Below are 21,378 nucleotides of genomic sequence, written 5' to 3'. Positions count from 1 at the left end.
AATCTCATCATCAAAATTATTAAGAATAATCATCATGAAATATTGCTTAAAAATATTGATCAATGTTCCAGTTATTGGGAATCAAAGGCAACTGTAATCAGGTGGTGTAATCAAACAGAACCAGGAGACCAGAGTCAGAAAGTCCTTTAGTGTGTCCGAGTGGACATGTGTGAGCATTTCTAAACCCAGCTAACCTGTGTTGGAGTGGCAAAGAGGCCAAAAAAATAAGGTTTCTTTTTATTATGATTATTTCAAATGGAAAATTTTTTTAAATGCATAATTTAAAACCTCCCTATAAATGTAGGTCATTTTCTGTCCAACTATTTTAGGCAGTTCACTGAAAGCAGACATTATTCCAGGAGCTTCATGTGTATTTTGTCTCTGGGTATCTGTGAGTTTTACCTCAGTTGGGATGCTACAGTGTCTGGTTACACTTTAGGTCCAGTTTATTTCCTTCATTATCGCACATAGATGAGGACATGAAAAGCAATGAAGGTAAAATCACTAATAAAATTAGATTACTCATTAAACTTTATTGCCAAAATTAATTAAGCTTGCCATCAGTTTGCTCATCTCTAGATGTTCCTTTGACCTTTCCCCGATTTGTACTATGAACACAAAGTTTCAGAACTCCTCCTTTAATCCTTCTGATGAACTGTGGGTTAAAAATTGTGGGTCACAAAGAACACATTTTAGAATAACACACTTTGATTTTTGTTCCGTTTTCTTTTTTCTTTAGTTTACCTTAAGTTATCGACAATCGAAATAATTGCTCATTTTTATTCGACAGGTGTCCAGAACGTTTGATCCCATCTGTTTATATTGATGATCATTCTGACCTCTCAACATAAAGGGCCCCTCTGTCCTGTTGCAAATATTTGCCTGTCTGTGTTTCGGCTCGATATAAATAGCAGCATGGGTGACCGCAAACATTTGTCGAGGCACCTGCCACGGTATCACGGCCATCTGGTCCTTGGTTTTCTCCTAGCATGACATATGTGCATTAAACCTGAAATGGCCATTGTTATATTTCTCTCTTTTTTCATGTTTTTGTTCTTTGGAGTGTGGCAGAAGATGGATTGGCCACAAATCCCCCTTCTGGGTTGGCTGGAGTCAAAAAAATGAGACTTTTTTTTATATGTGAGTGAAGCTGTGCTTTCAGCATGTGCATGTTTGATGTCTTGAAAGGGAAAGAAGGGAGGGGGTGTAAAATAAATGTCTGGGATGTGTTTTTTTTTTCCTTTTAAATTTTTATTGATGTGTAAGTATTTCAGTGTGTGTGAATGTGATCTTTGGGTGAATCAGATGGCCACTCCTTCGGATGACCCCTGCCTCGCCCTGGCAGGCGTCCAGCTGGCTATAGAAACCTGGCCATCAGTCCACCGATAGAAGAGATTTGAGTAAAAAGGTAATCATATTTCTTCTGCTGCCACTCTGGCCACACTTATTTCCTCCATCTGCCCCTCCTTCTGTGGTAGGTCACTCATTTGTGACTCAAAAAAAAAAAAAAAAAAATTACTTATTACGATAATGAAACAACACCATTTCCTTCTAAAGCTCTCACTCTGCTGTGATAGCAAGTTTTTCATCCTGTAAGCTGTTTTGCATCCTTCCTGGTACAAAAGCTGTACTGCCAACCTAATATGTTTTTTTTAAAGGAGGGAAGAAACTACTGGTGAAAATCAAAGCATCTAAAAGAACCTGATCCTGACTCTTAATGTCAGGTCAGGTCTGCTCCTTCGCTGGACGTCGGTGTCCAAACCATCGGTGTCTTTTACTGCATCCTCTCTGCCTTGTAAATGCCCGTGCCTTTCAAACTCCACGGCCTCAGTTTGGCACCGCGAGCTTTTAATGAAAATGTGCCTCCAGTAACCCCGACAGCCTCAACAGGGTTGTATTTTCTCCTGACTTTAGAGTGATTTTCCTCGGCCAAAGAGCAGATTTTACATCAGGTTGGGTAATGCTCTGCGTGACTTGATGTTTCCATGTGGTATGGCCGTGCCGGCTACCATCACACAGAAGGTCTCAATGCCCTTTGATGAAATGAAATGCGACCGCAGTCAGACTTCTGTATGAACAGTTTACGATCCCAAAGCGACCCGAAGAAGAAGAACTTATACGCCTCACTGCTGTGCACTGTTTACGCAAGTAATAATGGATCATTTTATGACGTGGAATAATTTAAAAGTTCATTCAGCAATGGGAGCTGTCTGGATCGTCACAAGATCATAACAAAATGAGGAAAGCTAACAAAAAGCACAACTAATAGCAATGGTCTTTTGTGGAGCATTGACTGCGACTTATGTAGACAAGTCTGTTTGGATGCATAGTCAGAGTCAGGAATGGTGGGATTGTGATGTGATACTGAGTTCATATACTCATGGATTATAATTTTCAGCCATTGTTTTTGTCCTGTGGCTTGTTTTGTTGCAGAATTATGACACATCTCACATCAATGAGGTTAAGAGTCAAAAAAGCTTCATGAACGTTCAAACTGAAGACACTTTGAAAACAGACGGATCTGTTTTAGTTCCACATAAGGAAATGACACAAATGAGATTTTTGTGTTTTAGGAAGGGGGAGTGAAAAGATTGGAATTGGGCCACTCACACTCCAGTGAAAAAGTCGGATACGGGTCACATTTGGGCAAAACAAAGCAGATTTGGATCACATTCGGCTGCTGTGTGAACGAAGCCTTTGGCTCTTAGAGTGATTCAGAAAGTAGTAACTTAACTCATTGCTTAATAAAAATCATATTTTTATTAAGCATCCATTCATTCATCATTTTTATATCCATTCATCCATGTGTCGCATCCATAAACTTTTCATATACAAATGGCTAACTTAGAACCAGTCATCCATGTTTGGATATTGCAAAATACCCAGAGAAAACTCACACATTCACCAAAGTAAATATAATAATTGCTCTCAGGCCTCAGGACCTTTATGGTGTAAGGCAGCTGGTCTAGCCACTGCACTGACCAGCCAAAGCAAAAACAAACAAACAAAAAAAACTTCTGACCATTTTACACAAAATTTCAATGGTGAAATTCCTGAAAATCTCCTGGATTCCAAACAAACCTTGCTGGGAGTTTCCTGATTTTCAGAAGAGGGTGTGGTTTACACGAGAAACCATTTAGATAAGACGGAGAACAAGTTCATTAGCACAGTTAGCTAACACCATCCACAATTAGCCTCGAGGAGAGCAAGTGGGAGAAACCGAGTCAGATCCCTATCGGCGCCAGTCTCTGAAAACGAACACAATGGCTCGACGCCCTATCTCAGGAATCAGCGTCTGATTGGGAAACATCCGTGACGAGGAGTGAACACAAGACAGAAGATCAGTGTGGAGACTTGCTTAAGGACATACTTGTAGAGAGAATGAGAGTGAAAGAGAGAGAGAGGGAACTCACTGGGTGTTCCACATCAGAGACCCGGCTCTCTGAACAACACAGAGAGGAGCCGGCTATCAGATTAATAGTGACTCATTCAGCTCGCTCCTCCACCGTTCCACACAGAAAAGACAATCAGAGAACACGAGGCAATCGTGGACAGCACTTGACATGACTTACTAAAGTAGAGATGAAATGCGGCGAACATACACACACACACACACACACACATACACACACACACACACAAAAAAAAGAGCGTTCAATTACAGGATGTAGATTGTAAAAGGCTTTTGTTGTTACTCAGCAAAAGGGAAAACGGGCATGGAGGTGCTTCAATAGAGTCACCAAAGCAGGTGGGCTTGTTCCGAGTCAGCCCACCTCATTAAAAGGCTTCGCTCACTTTTAATGTGGCGGACATTAACACGGCCCATTCAGATGCACGCACGCGCGCTGTGATTAAAAATTATCTGTTGGTGATCCTAATCACAGCTGCTTAAACTTAAGCCAAAGAATAACAAAGAACTTCTGAATGTCGAAACTATCGGAACATTTACAAAGAGATTAAAGGGGAGACAGTCTCCAACTAAATAAATTTGCTTTTAATCACTTTAAACAGGAAGTCATGTCATTTCAAATGTCCCTATCTGATTGTCTGATTCTCCCCCCTTTATTCAAATTATAACATGCCCATCTGACTTTTCCCGGCACAATGGGAAAAATTAAAAAGGGAAATGACCTTTCATGGCAGCAGTGATGAGAGAGTGAATGGCATTATTATGCGGCGAGATTAATTTCGGCCCACTTTACGCCGGCCCATTGAGAAAACGCAGCAGGGGCGTGAATGCCTCGCTGTACATCGTTCATTAATCGGCCGGTACATAATACAAATGTCAAGCAAACAAGTGGGAGATGTTGAACCGATAACCTAGCCGCAAAAGTATTCACACCCCTTGAACATGCCACGTTTTGTCACATTACTCGAACGCCAGTGCATTTAATTGGGATCTTATGTGACGGACCAACAAAAAGTAGTGCATTTTGGTAAAACAGAAGGAAAACGAGACATGATTTTTAAAGTTTGCGAATAAAAATCTGAAAAGTGCACAATTGTAATTAGTAGCAGAAATTCCTACATTTCACCTGTGAATAATTCAGTCTTCGGGTAGTGGTTTGTCAGGGAATATTTATGAACTGAAACTGTTGAAACAATAACTATTAGAGACGGACTTAAAGTTTTATCACAGTATTTTGTGGTACTAGAGTGGCGAGAGGAACTCTTTACGTCTTTGACTGCATGGCATAGCAATCAAACCCCCACAAATACTGCTCTTTAAAACCATTTTTAATGCTCATTTTTAGGACACCAGTCAAATAAAAAAGTATGATTTCTATCACAGTACAACACATGCTTTTAATCAGATTTTCAACTTTATTGATATTTACTGATGCTCTCACTGAACAAAAAAGTGTAGAAAAGTGTAGAAAACAGTAAAAAAAACAGCAATTCCGACAATATGGACTGTTTAGGATTTTTTAAAAACATTATAAATGGAAATTTATTGTGAAAACAACAAATCAAAATTCTTATCACGATAAGAAATTTATCACAATAAATGATAAATGATACAATAAATGCCTAGCCCTACAATTAGTAAGCGCTGCTTGTAGTTAGAAACAAACCCTGTAGGAGAAACAGCAGCATGGAAGGAGGTACTCTGGTCAAATGAGACCAAAATCAAACTTTACATCCTCCTTGCAACATCCAATGCTACACTGCATATCAACCTGAACATACCAACCACATAGTGAAACATGGTGGTGGCTGCATCATGCTGTGTGGGTGTCTTTCCTTAGTATGAATGGGGAATCTCCCTGGATTTCCCCCCCCAAAAAAAACAGTATCAGCCAAAATCCTCAGGATTTTTAAAGATCGATCACCAGCGATGCGTCAGAAAACTGCAATCGGTGCAACCCTAGAACGAAAGACTCATGCAGCCAGTTGTCATTTTTTTCTTCACAGATTAGGACAGAGCATAGGATGTTTTTGACAACTTGGATCCAGACATGTTGTGCTTTTGTAAAACATGAAATATGCATCAACTCTCATATCACTACCTCCAGAGTTTAACTTCCCTCACTAAAAACAAGAGACACTTTGTCTTCCATGAAATCCCAACTTTCCTCTCTCCCTCCCTGCCAGCTGCCTGTCCAGCCTCGTGGTTCTGAGCCCCTAATTCTCATTCTAATGACTAAGTGAACGAGGAAGCATAATTACAGCCAGTCATACATCCAGTCATGCTACATCCATCCTTCTCTTTCACAGTAGTATTTTTAAGCTCAGCGTTTTCTCGCCCAAAAGCACTTTTTTTTTTCTTTTTTCTTCTTCCCGCCGCTTGTGATGCCTTCTTTTTGTCACGGCCCCCATAGTTCTGAGCTGACCCCCTCAGCCCTGTCTCCTGACTGATCACAGTGATGGTTTATTACTGTCGTCCCAGCGCTCTTATCTTTAGCCAGCAATGCTCATTTCCTTCCCCAGATTTAAATGCAAATGTGAAATTTAATGATAAATGCATTATCTGATAGGTGCGATAACACTGATTCACTGTCAGTATAAAATACACACCCCAGGGGGCTTTGAGCTAGCGAGGAAAACTTGCCCAAATCCACTTTTTTTTTTTTTTTTACAGCTCTCGCTTTTTCATCTCCCTCTTTCTCTCTCTCTCTTTTTTTTTACAAACTCATGTACCTGGAATAAATTCTGGAGGTCATTTTATGCAGTAAAAGGAGTCATATTTTGTCTGTTCAGCAGTGTGTGTGCAGGCTTTGGCTGAACAGCGATTGCCGTGCAACAATCTAGCTCCCTCTATTATCCGTCTCTCCCACAAACATTTTGGAGAAAGTGCATCTAGGCTGGATGATATGATTCTTTTAAGTAGAGCAGTCACTAAAATGTGTCTTGTTTAAATCACCAAATATAACTGAATAGTCTTGACTTCCAACTTATTTATTAATCTTTAGTTAATTTTAACAGTTTATAGTTTAAAGAGGACTTTTGATATTAAAACATCAAAAATATTTCACATCAAAGCTAGGTCTCCAAAAATTAAATAACACTGTAAGAATCCAGCTGAATGTTAGCCTCTAAAGATGCCAAAGTTAGCATCTTCTCTTGGAGCTTCCTCTCCATGCTAAGCTAAAGGTACGACTTAAAATGTTATGGCATTTACTGAAATGGCAAAAAAAGTGTCAAACTATTTTTAAAAAATGTTGTTTTGGCTATAAATCTAACAGTCAGAGCATCACAAAAATAAACTGCTCTAAAAGATAAACGTCATCAAACAAGCTACCGGTCTGCTAAACAGTAGAAAATCATTTCATTCAGTCATATTTTAAACATTAACAGCATTTTATTGCTATGTTCAAACAATTGCTCCAACACGAGTGGTAACAGTGATATGTGGATTTGTAGCATCATCGAGAGTTTATTGTTACGCTGTGAGAGAGTATAAGATTTTTTTAAATCAAAATATTTTTTGTACAATAATGAAAATGACCCATTTTTAATTTCTAATCTGAAAAATTTAAGAATAAAAACCGACAGGTCAAATCTGGACTTAAGTTGTTGATTTATGAATCACTTTCTCGAAAGAAAATGTGGATTCTTACTTTGATCATAAATCTGGATTTACATTAGAAAACCTTATGATGGTGTCACTATTGATGATGATGATGATGATGATATCAGTTGCGATAAATCAACATGTTCCTTGCTGCTCTCTTCTTTATCTGTGGTTCCAACATTCTCTGTGACCTTTAGCCTCCTGGAGGTCTCCATCAGCCATCAGGTGTAACGATATATTTCTGATTTAATGTGCAGTCCTGCTTAAAAACCCACCCACCCTGTTCATTTACCCTAATCACCACCAAAATATCTTTCCTTTAAACCATGCAGGGCAATAAAGTGATAGAGATGCTGTTCTTACTTGGACCATCCCATTCTTCAGGCCCAGCAGCAGCATTCCTGCTCTTCTCTCCTTGGCCCTCCATTTCCACATCTCCTGCTTCTCGGTTGCCGTCCTCTTCTCCTACAAAAGGTTAAAAAAAAAACAAAAAAAAAACATAAGTCCCACAAAGCACACATGAGAGCAAACGTCTCCACAAATTTAATGTTCAAAAACCTAATTTAATTAAGTGCTTGCATTATAGACTGCTCTGCCCTTCCAGAGGGTACGCACTTATGGACTTTGGATCGTGTCCCAGCAAGAATCACTTGCTTTTATAACTCTTTCCTGCAACATTTGAGCCATTGTGTGTTTGTCGCTTATGTATAGCTTTGTACATGCGCGCCTGCGATGAGCTCACCGGGTCCAGCTGTGTACTTCTGTGTGAAAGGCCTTCCCAGGAGGACTTGCGGGGACAGGAGGAAGCCCCGTGGAACAGGAAGGAAAGCAATGTGTGGGAGAGAGGTGGCTATTTATTACCCTTTGATCTATTGTGGAGCAAGCTAGAATGTGTGTTATAGGATGTAGGGGGCTGATTTACAGTCTCGGGGCTCACACACACACACACACACGCCCTGCTAAAGGATATTTGGGTATCTCTCTGCAGGATGTAAGTACCTAAAAGGCCGAGTTAAACACAGTCTGCGGCGGTAGCGCCGAACGGGAGGGCTTGTTGAGCGCTCGCTGATACACTTACTGTAAAAATAAAATCTATTTTTGCATGTCTACAGTAAGCACAGTTTGCGCTCAAAGTTTATGGGAACATAAATCAGTGCTTAGGAGGTGCCTCCAGTGTGGCGCTCTGAATAAATCCAATGTGGCCGACACAGCGGCTGCACAGTGTGTCTCCGAACTGCGAAACTCGCTCGGGGCGTGCGGCGGCTGATGGCTTGTAGTGGAACATTTTCCTTCACTTTTGTCACCAGATCTATTTCACTCCTTTGATGTTTTAAACCCAATAGTGAACGGTCAAGGACAGGCAGGCCAGGATTAAAACGATGGATTACTTTATGCATTCTCCACAGAAAAAGGATGCGGACAGTGCCATTTATTGGAACCCTGGATAAAGATGTGTCGAAAGCCTTGAAATACAGTCATCTTTTTGCAGTAGTGTAACGTCCACTTAGTTTTGTCCTTTATGCATTTCATAAGATGGGAATGTGCAGAGAGGCGGATCTTTGACCATTTGGTTTTAGACGATCACTGTAGATCATCTACAGTGCTGGTTAGCCTCTCCTTTCTTTAGTTAACCATAAAGTGGTCATTTAGGTCTGAGGACTGAGATGGTCATAGAAGAACGCTTACTTACTGTCTGGGGAACTATTTCTGTGTTGATTTGGCTTTACAATTGGAATTATTATCCTTCAGAAAGTTGTGGTGTCTGGTAAACCTAAAGTCACTGGATGTTCATTTATAGCCCTTTAGCTGTCAGGAGAACACCGGTGTCCTCATGGACCTGCACTGACTTGCATGCAAATGCTTTTGGGTGACAGTGAAGGATTAAACCCTCCTTGTAGTTTGTAGTTTGGACCTCATAATGCCATGAATATTCACAAAGTTCCCAGGACTTCTGGCAGATAGGACAAAACCACAGTATTTCATATCCTCTGTTATTTTTGACAGTGGGCATAAAGTGTATTCCACCTGTCAATCCTATTTTACACCAAACCCTCCACAGCTAGTTGTCAAAAAAAGATCAATATGAATCTCATCTGACCAGAAAACACAGTTACAGTTAAAGTCTCAGCAAACTGAAAATAAACTCAACGTGATTTGTTTATTATGGTTGAGCAGAAACAGCTTTTTCCAGCTGTGCCTCCCTAACAACGAAAATATCTCAGTTCCATTTAACAGTAGACCGATGTCTATTTAGGGTTAGAGTTAAGGAAGATTGTAGATATTAGCGCCTGCGGTAGTGCTGCGATGATTTCTACTGTACATATTAAAACATATTAAGTAAAATTTAGTGTTGGAATTATTAAAATCTGCAATTCTAGGTATTTTCAGAGGGGGATCTTCAGTTTTCATGAGAAAAAACCCTGTGGAAATGGATTGTTACTGTATTTTGAAGGTATTTTTCAAGAGTACCAATCATGCTAGTGGTGATTTTGGTTAAGACAAATATTCCCAAATGTGGGACTTTTTAGTACTGACATTATATGTTTTTTTTCTGCCAATATGTCACTTCAATAAAATGTAAATTTGTTTGAATGCTGTTTACACATCTTTACCAGTGGTGTCCATAAACAGGGCAGATTGATGAAAACATATACTCTTTTCAACCTGAGAACCAGCTCGATATGCTGCAACCGTCGCTATATAAATGCTTATCATCGGTTGTTTACTTTATGTTTGTGATTTCCAGCTTTGTGGTGTCACACTTCCTGTGCCACAGCCCACAGGACACTGTCCATCCTCAGTTTGGTTCATCTCCAGATCAAGCACTCACACTGTGCTTGTTTAGCTTTTTTTTTTTTCCTGACATGGCTCACTTCAAAGAAGGCAGCAAATGTTGCCAAAAGGATGTCAGCTTTCTGCCTCACTAAAATAGGAGATGCACTGGTAAAAAAAAAAAAAAAAGTGATACTGAGGGGAAGTCTTCAGAAATGTCCTACTTACAGTCCATGAGGTCACTATGACCCAGTTTTGCTTATACAAGTGTCTGCCTGGGCTGGCAATTCTCCCGCCGCTCCTCCTTCCTCCCAGTGTATTAACGAGGAGCCCACTCAACTCAATTCCCCCCACTATTTATTGTTGGGCCCGGAGATCCTCTTTAGCATACCAGGCTCGTATTATGATGAGCATAACAAAGGCGTGTATCACAGTTCCTTCCAATGGAGCGGAGTTTGCAGGGAAAAAAAAAAAAAAAAGGAGCTGGTGAGATAACATTAAAGGCACTACCTTGATCTCAGGCGAACATGCTAAGCCCTGTAACGAAACGTATTGGAAGTGTTTAATTACAGCCCGGGAAATGAAGCTACAAGATGATTCCTTAATTAAGCAGTGATTAAGGATTTTCTGCCTTCTATCTAATGCAGTTTGCAGTGCATTTTAAACACAATCGCCCAGGCAACCTCACAGGGAACAATGTCACAAGGCTTTGATGAAGTTTCCGGGCACAAATGTCTGTAGGAAAAAAGAAAAAAAAAAAAGCAGAGAAGTGGAAGAAACGCTGCAGCAGCATTCCACTATTTCGCAGCTGCAGTTTAACATTTTTAAAGATCCATCTGATATGAACCAACTGATTGAGGTGCTCCATTTCATTTCTGCTCTAAGTAATCGAGACTCTGCCTTGTTTCATAATTCGAAATGAAACCCTCTGCGGTGTTATCAAAGAAGACAGATTGTCAATGATCTTCCTCGACATTATCGACTGTAATTTACGTCTGGCTCAGGCCCCCTTTCACAATTCGGATCGAATGGTCGCATTTAAGGATGAGTGGAGGAAGACTAAGGAGGGCAGGAGGGACGGGGGGAGGGGCCGGGGAGGCAAGGCGAGCTAGAGCGGCCCGCTGTGTTCTGGGTTGGCGGGCATGGAAGAGGAGCCAGTGAGCTGTTAAAATCAGCCCTATCGCTGCTCCATCAAAGGACGGCTCTCCAGCCAAATCACAGCCGCACGCAGCGGGCCACGCATTCGGGTCAATAAGCTTATAGGCGATTTACACAAACAATTCCTCGAGCAAGGTAGCAACAAAGTCATATTGGCTTTTCCTCTCCCTTTTAGCTTTGTCTCTGCTCAGAAAAGCCCTTGAAAAATGTCAATCTGTCGTGTGTGACTTTAAGGAGCTCAGAGCTCTCTAATCCCGACCACAGATTCTAAAGAACGGTCGCAACGGCAATGTATCACAATAAATTATTTTGGCTAATGTCAAAGCTAATGTCGTAATGCGAGCTGTTGCTTCTTAGAGAAAGATGTCATTTTGCAGCAAGTTTGTAGAAAAGTGAAGAGATCCCCAGAACGATTCAAAGGGCTAACAGTTGAGGTCTCTGCTTTAGATGATCATGTCCACCGATCTCATAGCCACCCCACTGTTACCAACTCAGTGACTTTCTTGCTTATATTTAGCAACATTTCAAAATCTGAATTTGCAGGTCAGGTTTTTTAAAGCTTGGTAATCAATAAAACTGTAATCGGTGCACCCCTGGATAAAATATCTGTCCACTTCAGGTAAGGGAACTATTACTGATAATATCACAGAACTTTACATGAAACAAATCTGAGCTATACCCTTAAGGTATGTACTCTGGAGTTTTTGGCTTTATTATTTGAACCTACACACACTTTCTAAACCCGTCGCTGTAGCTGGGTCGTGATTTCAGGACATTTGATTGGAGGACTGCTGTTCCCCCCTCCTTCCGCCTCTGATACGGGATGCTGCCATGTCGATGCAGATTATGCCGCAACAGATGAAGTCAATTCCAGAAAGCAACATTTTATCACTAAAGTCAAGCATAGCTGTAAGACTTCTCTGCTATCTGACAAAAAAAGAAAAAAAAGAAAAACAAAGTGGGGGTTTGGAATTGCCATGCAATTTGTGGCGGGCACAGCACTCCAACGGAGGGAGGCTATTAGAGAAATGCCTTGGCACTGTCTCTTTAAATGCCAATAAATTCCCATCATTACAGAATCTGGCAGTTTTCCTCCCCGTCTGCAGCCCGGGCCTTTATCTCGTTCTGCCTCAGTCTTTGAGCATGTAGATCTGGCCCAGTTAGATTGTCATACTTAACAAACATTAATGATTAATTTCCTCCACTGAGTCAAATGGGGCTAAAGGGATGACTCGATTCATCTTATCGCGCCGCAAATTAGCATTTCCCCATATTCTCCAGCATCAACTGTGCATTAAAAATTCCACATTTACCATTCCGGGCACTGGCAGCTGTGAAAGGCGATCTTTCCTCCTGTGTTGCTGGAGATTCTGATTACTACTGCGTTACACAAAGACTAATTAATTCTGGGACTCTCTCCCTGCCCTGCTTCATGCCTCCGACTGAAGCGAGCGAATTTCCTCACAGAGAGGATATTGAGGGGTCAAGGTGGGTTTTTCATCCGCTACGCCAAAAGTCCTGCAGCCCTTGCTTTCACCTATCGCTTCTGCTCTGATAAAATGTTTCCACCCCATTGGAATTCCTATCGTTTGTAGAGGACGGCGCATGGGAGCGCAAGCGTTCACGTTTAGTTGTTATTGATATATCCTGACACACAGGGAGCGACAATAAAAATCAGGCAGTCTGAGGGCAAAAAATAAAAAATAAAATCATGGAATACGACTTCCCAAAAAGGTTTTTTTTTTTTTACACAGAGGAAATGAGACACATGAAGTGACATGTAAATTTACTGTCACAGCCGAGATGGGAAGTCATTTGTCATCAGACAAGACTTGGACCGCTCAAAGGGAACAGCTTGTGGCAACATCCTGTGCTGAACTCCACATATAGCCAGCAATAAAACGGGGGGTAAACCAGCAAGGTGAAATTTCACAGTTTCAGTAAAAGAAAAAAAGAAGGAGGAAAAAAAAATCTGCCACTGAAAAGGAGTCTTTTTCACAATTCCAGAGCCTGGCTCTTTCAGCGGGGAGTAAATCTTAGCTGTGGAGTCGTGTGTATGTGTGTGTGTGTGTGTGTGTTGATCTGCACGCTTTTTCACAAACAGAAAAAGCTCCCATAAATGTGAAATTGAGGGGAACTTGTTTCAGGTAAGATTCTTGTTTAATCACCTGAGAGAAGAAAGGTTATTTCTTTATATGTTAGTCCATTTGTCTTCGCGACTTTGAGAGGCGGACAGGCTTTCTTTAAAATGCCATGTACGTTAAAACGTGTTTGCTCTCCACGGGGTGCTGATCCGTTTTCCCCCAGCTGTTTTGAGCACAGCATTTGAAGCACAGCAGACATCTTTAGAGGCGACAAAGACTTTCACTGCAAAAACTTCTTGAGGTTGGACTTTAATAAACGCGGGTTTGTGTCACAATTAACGCAATTAATTGCCATGGCTTGACGAAAATGTGCTAATTAATTGAAGATGATTTAAGCAAATCGAAGGCAGTGAATATATTTTGAAATATTCTCCAATTTACAGAAACAACTCCTTTAACCTCTCCACAATCGTTATCAAAATAGGTCCCAAACTTTGACGTATTTTATTGGGACTGAATATGACTGACATAAGGTATTGTATAACTAAATAAAAATGATACAGCAAACAGTTTTAATATGGTTGTAGCTGCAATTACAGTTTCAAATCCTTTGGGGAGAGCATTTACTCTCAACTTTTGCCTCAGAATAGTTATTTTGATGTAGTGTTGAACTATGACTAGGCCATTTGAACACACAAATACACTTTGATTTAAGCCGCTAGAAGGTGAACCTCTGTCCTGATCTCTTGTTTTTTTGCTGACTGTATTAGTCTACACTCATCTTACCATCAACTTTGACCAGTGTCCTTGTTTCTGCTAAAGAAAAGCATCCACACAACATGACGCTGCCACTACCGTGTCTCACTGTTGCTAAAAAACTGTCTGAATATATAAACTTTTCACATTTTGAATAAAATAAAAAGTAAAAATAAAATTGAAAATCATGCTTCCATTTTTTTTCCTTCCACTTCCTAATATTCCACATTGTGTTGGTCTTTCATTAAAGTACAGATGCACCGATCTGCTTTTTTCACTTCAGATACAGACGCTGATATCCGAGGTTTAGCATCAGCCGATACTAATCCGATGCAGAAAAACAGTGCCAGATTGACTTAAACCATTTCTTTTCTTAAAAAAAAACCCCCCAAAAAAACCAAAGACATAAATATATTGAATTGCAAACTTATTTGATAACTCTGCCCCAGTACAACTCACTGAAATACACTAACAATTTCACAAGCTTGGACAAACATGTAAAAAAACAACACAACTTTAATCTGTTCAGAAAACTGAGACAAAAACAATAGTTGTACCACCTTGTTCAAACATGTAAAAAATAAACTGCAACAAATCTTCTTTGAAATGGTTCAGAAAATTCAATTACAAATTCTAAATATAATGTAAAATAACTAATAAAGCATTATGTCTCTCAGAGCACAAAGCATATAATTTAACTGAACAGATCCGTCCTTATGGATCAGGCACAGACACCCTGAATTTGATTTCAGTATCGGGGCCGACACAGATATTAATATCAATCAATGCATCTCTAATCAAAAGGCAATGAAATACATTGATGTTTGTGCTTGCAACGTGAGAAAATGTGAAAAATGAATGTTGAAGAAGTGTGGATACTGTTGCAAGCCACTGTACAGAGGTTAAAAGGGAAAAACAAAGATCTCATATGTAGATGTATTGGAGCATAAGCAGCCGGTGATGAGGTGAAGAGATTCACAGAAAACCAAGATGCAACTTCTGGAAGTGACTTTGGGAAGGTCTGGAAGAAATGAGCGCTGATATGTCAATGGCCTCAAAAATCCCATGAGAGAGCAAGGCACAATGAAGGACTCAACCATGAAGAGACTTCAAGGTTCCCCGGCCTCAGACCACAAACGGGACGTCAAGGTGCTCCGCACACTTATCTAGGGGAGTCCCCTTTTTCTGCGAGGGTAAGGCAAAATGGCTGAGTCTTTGGTGGCATTCAACTTCCTGACCTTTGCGCCTTTAAGCGGCTTTGCTTCTTCACCGCTCTCTGATCAAAGTTAATAAGTGCTTCATATGTTAATGAAAATTTGTACTCCTCTTTGTGTTCCTACAGCTTTTTAATACCTATTATGGACTGAAACTTTTAATGGAGGTTTTAGGTCCCCCTGACAAGCCCATTTCAGAGAGTGACTACACAGATACAAGGCTAAGCTAAGACCGGAGAGCCGCTGCTCAGTGGAGGAACCTCACACGGGAGACCTTATTCTCGGGGAAGCAGCCGGAGATAAAGGCCATGGGATGAGTGGCTGCCTTAAAACCCACGTTCAAGTCCGCACAGGGCTAATTACAGCATGCCATCGCATTTGAGAGGGTTTAGTTAATCAAGGGCTCTCTCTCTCTCTCTCTCTCTCTCCTTTCTATAGTCGAGGAATAACACACTTAAACCATTTAATGCAGCCAGGATTGCATCCTGTTTAATTCGCAGCAATTTCACATAAGTGGGGTAAATTTAAGCCACTATGACATTAGTTTTATACAGATCTAATTGAGGAAAGGATCATAAGGGAGGAAGGGTGCGGCTACACCTGAAGATAGCACAGAGTTTGGCACGCGGAGAACCGAGCAGTGGATAGTACATCACTTAGGTCTTAGGAGGCAATGGGGGGACTTAGCTACTGTAAGCTTAGATAGGGAAGTAATACAAAACAATCTGACTGCTAAGGCTTGTGTGTGACAAAAACAGATTCCCAATGCCCATGGAAAGAAGTATTTGACATTTGGGATTGCTGTGTAGTGTTGAGTTTATAAAAAAAAAAAAAAAAAAAAACACGGAAAGAAGATTTGAGTCCTAGTTTTGGGAGGTTTTATCAAAACAAAGGGAGTATCAAGCGGCTCTTTCAAGGTTCTTTGAAGATTTCCGGGACTTTTCTACTTTTTTTTGCCCCGCTCAACCACTGCAGCCGCCGTTGTATACAGCACCCATCTATTTCATGGCTATTGGGTATATTGGAGGCTCATTGCGTTGTACTTTGAAGTTTAAGGAAGGGTACAATACGAGGAAGACAAAGAAACGGGGCGAAACAACCGAGACGTCGCCAGTAATTGCAATTTCTAAACAATTGCAACTTTTTCGCCCTCCCCCGAGAACAAAAGAAAAACGGTATTGATACGATTACTGGGGCGAAGCCTACCCGAAACATGAAAGATTTGTTTTGTCCCGACTAATGTAATCCCACGAGGCACATCAGTTTAGAAGTGTGGAAGAAATAGCTCTAAACAAAATGTTTCCTTTGAAAAACGAACGAAGGGGCAGACATTCAAAGCACCGGTTCTTCATTAAAAAGTCAAATTTGAGGGTTTCGTGTGCCAACAAGAGCGGGGGAGAGGGGCCCACCTGGGGCCAGCGAGTGCCACACAACCCGAGGGTACGAAGAGGAAGGTTCGGCTGGGATACGGGGTGGGATGGTAAGGGGGGAGCCTGTCATCTTCACACTGTAACCCGAAGCAGACCGCAAATTAGCTCCTGTGATGGCAAGGTGTGACTGAAATGAAACAAACACACAAAGAGGCAATCTAATTGAATTGCAGTTCAAAGAGGACCGGAGCGCGCTTGGCGACGCCGCGGCGCTTTAAAGTGCTGGACCTCGGAGCAGCGGCAGGTGCTGGCGAGCGTGCGCAAGGCCTCTTGTTGGCCCGGTATATACCACAGTCAAACCTCACAGTGCTATCATTGTCAAAACTAATTTTTCAAGCAAATTTTAAAAAGGGGGGGAGGCCATCTTCCTCTCAGATCAAACCGTCGCTCCCGGAATCAAATATCAGGACTCAAGGAATGACTCTCAAACGCCTACAAGCTCCGCCAGGAATATTTGAGCAAGTTTTAAGTTAACTTTTAGGGTTTTGGAGTCAGCGTTATGCTTAATATCCACCCCCTCTCACCTTTGTTGCAGAAGTACTCCATGTCTTCGCAGTTCATGTTCTCGCTCTCAAACTCGGCCGTGAAGTTCTCCTCCACCGAGAACTCGTCTTTGGCCAGGAGCTCGTTCTCCTCCGAGACGCACTCCTCCTCTTCTTCCTCGAGGCCATCCTCCAGAGGACCTAAGGGAACACACACGCACACACACACGCACACACACATAAGGGGGAAATGTTCAGAAGTTTCATCACATCCTTCAGGCTTTCAAGAATAAATAAAGAACTTCTGCTTCTCTGTTTCTTGCAATCCAATCCATTCACATGCAACTCCTAACTCTACGCTCTCCATCTACGTTCAGGCGTTTAGTTCAGGTGCAGACAATAAAAAATATGTTTTTTTGTTGCAATATTTCACAAAGTCTTTCCACTATAGCTGCAGCTGAAGCCCTTTGTGAACGGCGTGCTGGTGAGAGAAGCGAGTTGACACGTAGCCAAGGTGAGCCTGATGTTAATCCTTCTACCTGCAAAACAAAACCTCACAGATGGAGAGGGGGGGGAAAAGATCCTTTAGACTTTTCATACAGGCATCAGCATGGGAGGGGGAAAGAAAAAAAGAAAATACTTTTATTAATTTGTTAGCCTTATCACAGGGTACAATGTTGATTTTCCATTTACATTCCATGCCTCCGGGTAATACACCAGTGCAATCTTAAAGGAGACACTTTTCCGTGTGATTAATTTTTTCTTTTCCCCCCTCTCTCCCTCTCTCTGTGCAATATTATTTCTTTAAATCTAAATGATTTCAGAGTTTTGCTCGTAGCTGTACATCTCTTTTTGGTATTTGCATATTACAATTTTTGGCTTCAATCAATTGCTGTTGATGGAATTACTGTACTGCTACCTGAATTGTATTAGTTTTTAAAGGGGGGGGCATCTCACCCGGCTTTTGAATGTTATTAAGATAATGGTGCATCTTGCACACATTTCTGTGTCTTGAAAACATGTCTGCGGTGTGTTTTTCTTTTCTTTTTTTCTCTGGGAATTACCATAAAAAAGAAAAATGATGAAACACGATGAGTTTTAGTTTGTTTCTAAAAGAATGAAATAAGGGACAAAGGACAAAATTAGCTTTTTATTATATTTATAAAGGAGGAACCATATCAGAAATGGAGCTTTTAGTGGCAGTAGTGCAGTTTTTATATACCAAAAAAAAAAAGTAATTTTAACACAGTTTCTACACATTTTATCAAAAACAAACGTTCCATAGTTTTCCAGACCTCAGTTTCTAGAGTGCTACAAATTGTAAGATAATAACTTCTTGTGAATCTTTACATTACAGGCAGCTTTCATGTTTGGAACCTGCATCAACTAGAGACTGACACAAGGAAGAAAGCAAGGAAGGAAGGGCACAAGGAACTGAGAAAAAAGAAAACAAATGCAAGAAAGAAAGTAGAACACAAGGAAGGAAGAAATATTAAAGAAAGGAAGGAAGGAAGGAAGGACTATAGGAAAACAAATACAAGTAAAGGAATATGGGAGGACACAAAAGAACAAAGAATTTATACAAAGAAGGAAGGAAAGAAAGGCAGTGAGGAAAGCATGGAAGAAGAACGAAAGAAATAACACAAGGAAGAAAGGAAAGAAAGTAAAATTGGAAAGAGTCACAGGGAAAGGAGAAAGGAAGGACACAAAGGACAGAAAAGGGTAAGAAGGAAGGTTAAATAGGGAAAGATGCAACAAAGAAGTAAACAATAATGGAAAGAAAAGAAAACTATGAAGGAAAGAAAGGCAGGGGACTAGGCTGAAACGGGGACAAAAAGAAGAAAATAAGTAAGAAAGGATGTGGAACTGGTATAAACACACAAGGACATAAAGGAGGAAGGAAGGACACAGTGAAGCAAAGAAGGGAGGAAGGAAACAACTTTCAGACAACGGTTCAAGGGATTTAGTCAAGAAATTACATTTTACTATTCTAGACTTTCTTTTTCCATACTTAAATATAAAAAAAATCCCAAACCCATTTTCAGAGTTTTCTAGAAAGCTTCTTTTTATACAGAACCTTGCTAAATTTCTTGCAAAAAAAGAAGCAGTAGAGTCAACTGGTGATGCATTTCATGTCCCTCTTGTCACCTGAGTCCTGTGTCTTCATCACTCCAACAGGGCGCACTCATCTCCTCTACAAGCCTCTCAGTGTTTGTTCTTGTTGCAGGAGGGCGGCTGGACCCTTCAGCTTTAATAAAGCAATAATTTCAGCTCAGAAAATCACGGGGCCGGCGGGCCTCTTCCCGTTTCTCTTTCTTCCCTCATAAAAAAAAAAAAAAAAAAGTGGGGACCCCCCCTGATGTCCACAAACCGCTTGCTCTTTTCATTAGTCTTATAAATTACTCCTTTGTAGAATCCGGCGTCGGCAGGAGCCCCGGACATGAAAAAGAATTAGCGGCCGGCTCTCTAATAGACGCTGCGGAGGGCCGAGTGCCGCTTTTTTAAATGAGGATACAGTTTTATGATCTTATCTGATGCCTTCTGCTGATTCGCAGAGCAGTGAAGTGAGGCGTGAAGTGACTCGATGAGTCCACCATCGCTGAGGATGATACCAGGAGATAAATATCACGGCATCAAGGCGAGGTGGGGCGGTGTGGGGTGAGGGGAAGCTTGTATGAACGGCGTTAAAAGCTTCTGCCGAGGCAAATGAAGACGGCGTGAGAGAAAGCAAGAGAGGGGGGCCAAATACATTTCTATACTGCTATACTGCGCGGTTTATACACATTCCATTACACAGCTGAATGAGAACCGTGTGTACAACTAAATGATTCTTCCTCTGTTGCTCGCAAAAATACAGCAGCGCCGGAAAATAGACCTACAGTGTTGCGAGATAATAAGAGTAAAGGGAGATTACAGATAAACTTCATGGTCAATAAGACACAGAGATTAGGTAGATAAGATGAGATAGAATTGAGGTTTAATAGACTCAGAATAAGGGCATCTCACTTCCCCACTCTAGCAGATAGTAACTAAATGGAGCATTTTCAGACTGATAGAGATACTGGTGGGCCTTCCTGAATATGGAAAGGAATGAAATATTCCAGACATTAAAAAGGGGGGTAGCCCGGGCAGGGTGGGGGGGGAGGGGGGGGGGACTACTTCTCAAGAGCCACGTAGATTGCGAAAAAGTTTGCCCCCGCATTCTCACATGTTTAGCTTATTATACAGTATTCATTGCATGGAGAGACCTGAAATTATTTCAGAGACAGCAATGATAAGAATAATGACTTTCTAAACGACCAGCACCACACTCCTAACTCATTTTCTGATAGTGGCGTCCCTGCTATATTTAGTTGTGTACTGTTTAAAATCCTGTCACATTCTCCATGTGACCCGAGCTCGTCGATGCATTTCTATAGGGGGGGCTTGAGGGTTTGTGGGGGTGTGGAGGGGTGGACGATGACGAACTGGGCCAGAGGAATGTGTTTGCTGCCTCTGCCGCTCTTATCGAGCCTCCTCCGGAGTTCAGATGACCAACGACACCACGGAGAGGACGCCTGCATCTCACTGCACCGCCCAAAACAACAGAGTGTGGGTTTGTGGTGGCGGACTTCACGTGTGTTGCTTGTGATGTGAACTGAGGCAAGAAATATAAACAACCATTCTTTACTAGAAAAAAAAAGAAAGTTTAGCTAGTGACAATTGATTCCCTTTAATAGCTTTTCAAATGTTTTATTTTTATATTAGAGTAACTAGATTAATGGATGGGTAAACTTAAATAGCTTGTTTTTTTTTTTGTTTGTTTTTTACATCTGGTCTGCAACATAACATGTTGCCATAATCAATAAAATCAATTAATTTTACTGATTAAAACTGATTTTAATCAGTAAAAATCAATTTTACTGATTAATTTTCTAAAATTTTCTATTTTGGAAGATTTCATTTTTGGAAAATCTGCATTTTTTTTTTCGCCAGTGTTCCTACTAGCCCTTTAAAGAACTACCAACTTGTTTCTTTATTGTTTTTCAACTTTGAATTCAGGTCAATTCACAGAAGAAGTGATTGAAAGAAAAGAGAGAGAGAGAGATGGTGGGATGAGTGGGTTATTGTAGTTCCGTTTTTCTTTTCTTTTTCTTTAAAATAGAATGGACTGTCAAGCATACTAATTACAGATCTTTGTTAATTATGATGATGTAAAGCACTTTGCACTCCCTTGTTGCTGAAATGTGCTGTATACATAAACTTGACTTGACTTAATTGTATGTTCTTATTAAATATATGAAGGCCAGGTGTACTGCAACTTTTATATGCGTTTCTGCTTTAACGCATCAGTCAAACATTGAGGTCCTTTGTGGGACTCTGGTGAATTTGACTGTGTACTGAGAAGGTAATTCAGACATTTTATTCATGTTGATGGACCAGGGGCACATCATCTGTGAAGCCTGAATTTGAGAAACCCGAACTCGA

General features: G+C 40.9%; 1 protein-coding gene across 2 annotated transcripts in view; it reads right to left on the bottom strand.

The window, feature by feature from the left end:
* zfpm2a (zinc finger protein, FOG family member 2a) overlaps positions 1 to 21,378 on the bottom strand; it is a 164,486-nt gene that overhangs the window by 104,288 nt on the left and 38,820 nt on the right. For both annotated transcript variants that reach the window (XM_008431811.3, XM_008431810.3), the window contains exons 2-3: positions 16,954 to 17,112; positions 7,379 to 7,480 (exon numbers count right to left, since the gene is read on the bottom strand). In XM_008431811.3, coding sequence (XP_008430033.1) covers positions 7,379 to 7,480; positions 16,954 to 17,112 — 261 coding nt within the window. The remainder of the gene's footprint in view (positions 1 to 7,378; positions 7,481 to 16,953; positions 17,113 to 21,378) is intronic.

This window comes from Poecilia reticulata, chromosome 16, assembly GCF_904066995.2.
Source record: "Poecilia reticulata chromosome 16, P_reticulata-male-v2, whole genome shotgun sequence".
NCBI classification, from domain to species: domain Eukaryota; kingdom Metazoa; phylum Chordata; class Actinopteri; order Cyprinodontiformes; family Poeciliidae; genus Poecilia; species Poecilia reticulata.
Note: the sequence above shows the minus strand (reverse complement) of the source record. Positions and strands in the feature narration are given on the sequence as shown.